This window comes from Opisthorchis viverrini (assembly GCF_000715545.1).
Source record: "Opisthorchis viverrini unplaced genomic scaffold opera_v5_261, whole genome shotgun sequence".
Taxonomy (NCBI): Eukaryota; Metazoa; Platyhelminthes; class Trematoda; order Opisthorchiida; family Opisthorchiidae; genus Opisthorchis; species Opisthorchis viverrini.
Genome location: NW_008751917.1, coordinates 350,319 through 358,814, shown reverse-complemented (window position 1 = coordinate 358,814; position 8,496 = coordinate 350,319). Strand labels below are relative to the sequence as shown.

Genomic DNA, 8,496 nt, shown 5'->3' with positions numbered 1-8,496 from the left:
ATATATATATAGGGTGTAGACCGGTGGGATAGTTGGTCATCATCCTGTCGCTCACAACAATTAATTGCGGCTTAAATGGCAGTTCGATGCAGAAAAGGCAGCGCTACAAACACGATGAGTACTAAATACTTTTTACTGTAATGTCCCGTTGTCTTAGTTTCGTTCGTTGACTCACTCTACGACCTTATAGAAATATGTTTACTTTTTCAGGTGAAAACCTACGCCAGTTTAGTCACCCAAGAAGACAAAGAGATGCTCCGCCAAGAATTGCAAAAGTTGGTAGTGGTGAAACTCAATGGTGGTCTTGGTACAACGATGGGCTGCACGGGACCGAAATCGCTGATCTCCGTCCGCAACGAGCTGACCTTTTTGGACCTAACCATTCAGCAAATTGAGGTCTGTCATTTCGCCGTCTTCGTTTACATATGATATTTCAGAATGCGTTAAAGTGACGGTAATCTGGGTTATCGTTTCCCATGCTCGAATCCTATTATGTGATGAACGGAACTAACTGTGCTTAGACTCCGGATTTCCCAGTAACTTACAGTGACTCTTTTGGTGTTGTGGCAAGAAGAATGATACGTATGCGAACTGCTTTAGAACCCTGGAAGGTGACCTCGGTGTTTATCAATGCATCTCTTCCCTCACGCACCACTGACTCCCTGTTTCGAATAATATCTCACCCACATTGTTCAAGGATTAGGGCGACATCCTTAGGTAGTGTTTGTCTGGTCTGTTCGCCTTCATTTTGGAGGGTACTGTTCCAGACAAATTGGAGGAATCAGTAATGGTACCCGTTTTGAAAAGGGGACTTGTATTGAATGCGGCAATCACGGGAAGGTCAGCTTAAATGTTGTAGGAAAGAGCCTCTTGGTGTCACTTGCCTTTCGTCACCTTATATTAGTTCGTCAGGCTTTAACTCAAGAGCAGCGAATGAGATTCCGGTATGGTAGGGATTGTGTTAATCAAATCTTCACACTCCGTCAGATGCCAGAACAATGCTATACGTGTACGTGACCCGGAGTTTTGGTACTTCTGGATTTTCAAGGTGAATTTGACTCTGTTGGCTAGTCTTTTCCTAAGACACTTCTTCAGTAGGGAAAACCCCGGAATATTATCAACGTTATAGGTTCGTACTTGTGGGCATGAGGGTATCCGGGTAGTTGTCCGAAAGCCTTCGTACGAAAAATAGTATCCGGCAAGGATGTCTGCCTTTTCTATTCGTTTTCATTTTCCTGGTCTTCCGATCCGTTTCGTCCCTTAACCACCAGATTTTCTCGATATCTGACTGCCCGTAACTAGCCCTGCTCGACGCTGGAGTTTCCATAAAATAGGACTGGGACTCGGGGTTGATGGCGCCCTTATCACCAGTCTCTATTTTCTGACTGGTTTTGCGGTTGAGATACTAAACCAAAGTCCATTTTGCCCGACAGTCTCATCGTGTGTTTATTTTACTTGTTTTCAGGGGTTGAATAGGGAATACAATGTGAATATACCTCTGGTGTTGATGAACTCCTTCAACACGAACGCGGACACGGAGAAAGTTCTAAGAAAATACCAGAAGATGAATGTGCAGATCCTCACTTTCATGCAAAGCATGTGAGCCTCGTCATGATTTCCGTGTAGCTGTTTTCTTTTCAAATTTGAATCACATTTGAAATCGTCGTACTCAGCTCGACGCGGTTGTCGCCAATTGTTCCAAAACTCTGCGTACTCCTTTCATATAGTTCTTTGATTTCGAAGCCTCAGCCCCAACAATTTCACGGGTCACTGTTTCTGCGTTTAAACTATGGGAGTTGAATGGGACTAGGTAATGACAGTTGGATTACGTTATCCCTTTCTCAATAATGTGTGGGAATCAATATTCCCGGCACCAAGTTATTTGCAGGTTTGTCCGAAATGCAATCTTTCATGGGTATTCGGGCACAGTGCTGTGGCGAACACCTACAGTAAGCGGATCTTTAAAAAAAAACTGATCATTTCGATTGGTCTATTTCGAGCGCAATTTTTCACTAGCAGGGTAACAGTTTTATCCAGTTAATCTCAGTAACGAGCGGGGCTGAAGACTATTACTAGCTTATCTTTGAATATTTGCTCACTTTCCCTGCGGTTCAACAGTTTTCACTTTTTCGTGAACGACACAGGTGTTCGCACCGTTTTGCTATTCACCCTGCATACATGTTTCTTTTTATCAGGTACCCTCGTCTGAATCGGGAATCCTTGCTACCTTTAGCAAAATGCGCGTTTGATCCTAACGAGAAACCCTCGAATGAAGGTCAGCTTCGAGGAGAGCACTGGTACCCACCTGGTCACGGCGATTTCTATCGCAGCTTTGTTGAATCCGGATTGGCGGAAAAGCTGTCGGCTGAAGGGAAGGAGTGGGTGTTTCTCTCCAATATTGACAATCTTGGAGCAACGGTCGATCTTCGTATCCTTTTTGCGATGGTCGTACATTCATATTAGTATGGTTTTGATACTTTAGGACCTTGCTTATTTATTCACTCCTGTTTTCCTTGACCAATCATTTTTCAGACATCTTGCATTTTCTTCTTACCTCACCCTTGTTGCCACAATTCGCTATGGAGGTTACTGACAAAACAAGCGCTGATGTCAAAGGTGGCACTTTGACGAATTACCAAGGACATCTACGGCTTTTGGAGTTAGCACAAGTAAGGCATCCTCGCAGTTGGGATTCTATCATCATGATTAGTTCCTCCTGTACAATTAGGTTACTTCGAAATAGACAGCCGATCTGATCGGAATCGCTCATAGTGAGCAACCCCGAAGAAGATTCTCACCCCTTGGGGTTTCTCTTGCCTCCGGTCTACTACACTATTTATGCAGTGACTCTTTCGAAAGGTCTCCTGAGTAGAGACCAAAACAGTGTCCCTCATCAGTCATAAGGCGCACTCGAAAAAAAGCTAACACGTCAGCAGACCCACCACCCCGTTTCCCGTGTTACAGCATGCTTGCATATCTGGATGCCCTCCACAATTCCATAGTTAACTCGATTTTGGTTGACGGAGTTTCATCAGTATCTTTGGTGGTTGCAGTAACAAATTACGTGAATCGTTTTAAGATTTTGCAACATGTTTCCTTGGGCCTACTTTCTAGGAGTTGCGATCGGATGACTGCTTATGGTACCGTAGACCCACCACTTTGTTCTTGCTTCAACCAGTTTTCGTTTGTCGATTATCCCACTAAATCGTATCTGCTCTTCCTTCGTGTGAACAGGTGCTCTCCTAAGGCCGTTTTAATCCTGCTCATATGATAGTGCTCCTTGAGACAAACATAGAGAGATGTCAAAATCACATGTGGGAAAGCTAACCTCTGCATCGGCTGAAGGATTTAGCGTGTGTGGCTGTGGGGGTCAACCTACTACAGCGTCGAAATGGCAAACATCCATATATTGTTCGCCATCTTACGAAAAAAACGGCTGAATGAGCAACCCAGTGGTTGTGAAACCCGTCGGAAGCTGTGGTTTAACTTTCAGTCAGAAGCATATCCACGAATTGCCCTCATCCGTCTATTAGCAAGGTGACCATACTTTTCATTGTCTTTTTTTAAGAGAGTGATCTCTGCATCGATCAAATCTAACAAAATAAGAGCCTGTGAACTCCTTTTGGGGGGATCACGGTAGTTCCTTAGTCAGAATTGAAACATGTCCGAGGTCATCGTTGGCCGTCTTGAAGAATCAGGTTTCGCCCAGATAAAAGCTATCACACAACAATTCAGGGATGTTTTGGTCAGATTATCTCCCCGTGGTTTTGTTTCCAAGGTGTAGAACCGTATATGCAACGTCAAGCAAAGGGCCCTATGCTGCCTGAACGCGCATCCACCGGCGCACTTGGCGCCAGGTGAAAAGATCACATTTAGCTCACGAATATAGATTACTGACTGTCTGAAATTCATACGCTCCTCTGGACACATCACAGTCGCTGAGTGAGCAGTACACTCTCCACTGGCTGAGGAGATTGAAGATTGAACTCACTCCATGCGTCTAACCCACTTGTGTCCTTATAATCAAACCGCCCGAGTGTCAACTTTTACCGTGTCCTTGCCGTGTGGTCTTCTGGATAATCTTCTGAATAACCTCTGAACAGACAGTATTTCATCCCTGCAATATATAAAGGCAGAGTTTGGATTGTACATCTGTAATAATTACAGTAGGCCTGCGTCTATGAACAGATAAGCACACTGATGAACCGTTTCACGGCTCCCCTTTACAACCCAGGTTCCAAAAGAACACCAGGACGAATTCGCCAGTGTGCGCACTTTTCGCATTTTCAACACCAATAACCTTTGGGTCAAACTGCCAGTGATGGTGGATTTGGTTAAGAAGGACACTATACAAATGGAAGTGATCGTTAATCCGAAAACATTAGATTCTGGCCTGAACATTTTGCAGCTTGAACAGGCTGCCGGAGCTGCCGTGAGAAGCTTTGATGTGGCGCTTGGTAGGTTGAACCCTTAAAACCCCTCGATGTTTTCACCGTCTTCCGTTTTCTCGTGTCGTTTATTTTGAAACGACTGACAGGATTTTTACTACATTATATTGTCTGCGATTGGGTCATATGATGACGTCCTATGAAAGGCTGTATGAACATTGTTGGCGAATTGTTCCATCCCACTTTTTCAGTGACACTGCGCCCTTTCGGCCATTGCTGCTCAATTTTTCGTTCACTTCACTTTTCTGGCAGGATAAGGATTTGGTGAGCAATGTTTTGAGGACATTGCATACCCTGAAATATTCAATTTTGGCACCTAATCTAAACGGGCTTCAACGGCGTTTCGCACCTTTCCGTAACACGAGGAAAACGTTCTAGTGGTCCTTGAGCATAGTTAAGTTTGACCAAAAATCCAGTGAACGACTGTGGTGGCTTAAGGGTGCTGAAAATTTAAGCGATCTACATTGAGTTGTAGCCAAAAAATTCAAGAAAAACGATTGACACACCATACGCAGATTCCAGAACAATCAGCGGCAATAAATGACTGAACTGTGAAAACCTCAGGAAAAATATCCAACCATGCAAGATTGTTGACACTTTTCTTTGAATTGCAGCCGCTTACATCAATACTGATGGTCCGAAGTCTGACCACATAGCATAAAGGTCAAACGCGTATGAGCCTTTCAATCCGTAACAATTAGCACTTGATAGCGCAACGCTTCCCCTCGGTTATGAAGACAGCCTGACTGCCGTTTCATCTAATCTCGAGATATCTAGTCGAAACAAATGTCTTAGTTCCTCTCCGTCATTGAGTTTGACGTCTCGAGCTAGCTTATTCAATTTTTTCACAAGCTTACTTGCATTCTCTGGAGTTTTGCCGACCAACCGTAGCTTACTGTGAATTCCGAGCTGCTCAGCCCTTTCTGCGAAAACGGCGAGCTCGCACCAAGTTGCGAATGAGCTAAACTACTGGTAAATCCCCGCGAGTTTCGGAATAATGTCTTTTTCTTGTTTGTTTTGAATTATCCGCCATATCTGACAATGTCCGATAATTTTTGGATTGTTTTTCCTGCTTTTGAACACTCAACTGATGTTTTCTATGAGGAGGGTCAAACGGTTGTATGGTTCAGCCATCAGCACGGTTACCCTACTAATGTAATTTGAACAAGCTACTTGAGCTGCGTTTAATCGCAATGGGGTCACCGGTCCAATAGAGCTGAATTACGTCGAACGGGTTCCGGAAGAACTAACTAGCCCACGAGGGATGAACTGGTCACACTCCAGAGGTTACGCTGGCTTGGTCACGTGCTCCGTCTGCCAGCTGACCAAATTCGTCGAAGAGCCGTATTTGCTCAACCACGCGAAGGACGGAAACGAGCTACGAAGGTCAAGTGATGACTTGGCAGAGAAGTACGAAAGGTAACAACAGCAAAATTAACTGCGCCCATCATTTCTGTCCCCCTGGGTGGGGACCGCGAAACGGTTCACATCAAGAGTTGAAGAAACTGTCAAGCATGGCTCAGTCACGCGCATGCATCCAAGCTGTTGCCTTCAGTATATGGCTTCTCCCTTCTGATCTTCCCAATGAAAAGTTCACTGGCACTCCGGTATTAACGCATCACTTATATCAGCTACCGCCTCCAATGCTTAGCTGTTTACCCCTACCTCCCCAGATCATTAGCGAACGCAACTATGGTAGCCATAGCGGCAACTATGCTATTTATAAAGCTGATGATGACGTTCAACCACAAACTGACAATCGGTTATCATGCCTTGGTTTATTTTGGATGGGCAGAATTCAGCTTTGTTAGGCGGGAGAAATGAGGTGAAATTCGCCGACCTAAAATGAAGTTAACAAATATGTAACCTGCGCTGACGTCTGAAGCAAGGTACAATTTCATGTGCAGAACTTGTTCCAATTCGTACTTTTGGAGGCACATCATACCTCAACTTTGACGGTTTTATTGAACCTACTGAGCATGTTTCGATATACACCTTGTAGGAAGGCTTTCTTTACTCTTCATAATTTTCCCCTTGAGATGAAGCCCATTGGTTGCTTAGCAGCGAGAAATATAGTCATATTCCAAAGTGTGTTCAGTTTCATATTTCCCTCTGTTTTAGGTATTAATGTACCCAGAAGCCGTTTCTTGCCGGTAAAAACCACGTCGGATCTGCTCATGGTCATGTCCAACCTTTATGTGCTGGATGGTGGTCGGCTGACCCTTTCTCCTCTTCGCAGTTTCCCGTCAGTGCCGTTGGTCAAGCTCGGGAGCCACTTCAAAAAAGTGAAAGACTTTTTGACCCGATTCGCCAGTATTCCTGACATGTTGGAATTAGACCATCTAACGGTCGCCGGTGATGTATACTTTGGGAAAGGCATTACGCTCAGGGTATGCAAACGCTTCTTTTGTCTTTCTGCTCTGAATGTAACTAATCATATTGCTGTTCCTGCCAGGACGTCGATGGAAGAATGCAAGGTATCAAATGCTTCACCATTTCTAAGAGCCTATGGATACAGCACCAACTCTACAGTATCTTAGTGTAAACTCATTAGGATTATCCCGCACATTCGTTTCGCACCCCTGATCTTGAGATAAGAAAAAGCGAGTGTATATGATAGATGATTCACTAAGGGAGATTGTTTCTCAGCTCGTTCGGAATACACATCTGCTTCGGACCGATCTCGACAGACTATCCTCGAAAACCACGATCTGATCGTTTGACCTGGGTTTTTTCTTTTACCCTCCACCTTTTCAGGGAACAGTGATCATCATTGCCAATGTAGGCAGTCTGATCAATATACCTTCCGGAGCAATATTCGAGAACAAAATTGTTTCGGGTAATCTGCGCATCCTGGATCATTAGCTTTAGGAATTATTTCATAATGACTTTCGTAGCTTTTGATGACATTTTCCGACTGCTGACCACCTCCCCCTTCCCCATCGAAACATGATATGTCGATTGTGATTTTTGACATTTTTCCGCCCTATTTATTGCTATCCTTTTCTGTGCACGCTATCTTCAGTATGACCAGTATTGACTTGAATAGAATTCCTAGTCTCTTGCTTTTTTTTTACAAGTGGAAACTATGAACGGGTGAACACAGGGAAGACGCTAATCATAAACTGACGTCTAATATTGAGCAAGTCCTTCCTAAATGGAAACCGGTGCTGCGGCAACGAAGATCCAGTGATGACACTGCTCATTCACAACACTACAGTCAGTCCGTAATGTGATTTTTGTGGTTGTGTGGACTGAGTCCTACCGATCAGTTTCAAAGGTCACTTACCTGGTCAGCACTGACAGCGGTAAATACTGATGCTCAACGGCCATAAGGAGGGTGTAAACCAAGTGCACACAGATTTACGTCCCATGAAAAACGATTAAGAAGCGTTCGAATTAGAAAAAACGTGCTTTGTTTGGTTTATCGCCCGTATACGTACCATTTTATTGCTGCAGCCAGTTGCCGTCTGTTAAATCGTGAAGGCATCGGTGATCAAACGTTTCGATCCGTATAAGTTTCTCGACTCGGAGGCACCAAGTTTGGCAACGACGGAGTGAGATTTCTGTTACATTTGCTTTGTGCACACAGTCCCTCAGCTCCACTGAAGCGAATTTCTGATGCATGTCTGCAAACGTCGCTCGCGCCCTAATAACGCGTGGATTGACTTCTTTTGTTAGGATGCAGCCACGGCTTTTAGAGCTGCCCGGATCAATTTAGTTCTTCAGCTACAAACGGTACATCGAATTACGGTGTTTCCAAGCTGCTATAACTTTGTTCACCAAGGATAAGGAGAATAGAGAAATGAGAGCCGCATGTTGAAGAAGATGGCAGTTACTTGAGTTTATGTGGTTCTGTTTGTCCAACGTGGCAGGTAGTGTGGAAGGTAAGTAGTGAATACGGTAGCTTTAATGCGCAATCTACAATGGTTGCTCCACATAGCCATATCTGTCAGGTCATTAATCACTGGTGTATTTTGGTCCTGGATACTCATCATAGGAGATGGCAGTTGCCAGCGCGACCGAGTTGATTGCTAAGTGACCAGTT

At 44.3% G+C, this 8,496-nt stretch overlaps 1 protein-coding gene across 1 annotated transcript in view; it reads left to right on the top strand.

Annotated features, from left to right (window-relative positions):
- T265_09173 (hypothetical protein) overlaps positions 1–7,513 on the top strand; it is a gene marked incomplete at both ends in the record, with an annotated part of 22,687 nt that extends 15,174 nt beyond the window's left edge. Inside the window, 7 exons of the mRNA XM_009175184.1 lie at positions 211–396; positions 1,466–1,599; positions 2,196–2,428; positions 2,533–2,669; positions 4,235–4,457; positions 6,570–6,838; positions 7,206–7,513. Coding sequence (XP_009173448.1) covers positions 211–396; positions 1,466–1,599; positions 2,196–2,428; positions 2,533–2,669; positions 4,235–4,457; positions 6,570–6,838; positions 7,206–7,313 — 1,290 coding nt within the window. The remainder of the gene's footprint in view (positions 1–210; positions 397–1,465; positions 1,600–2,195; positions 2,429–2,532; positions 2,670–4,234; positions 4,458–6,569; positions 6,839–7,205) is intronic.
- Between the last annotated feature and the right edge of the window lie 983 nt (positions 7,514–8,496).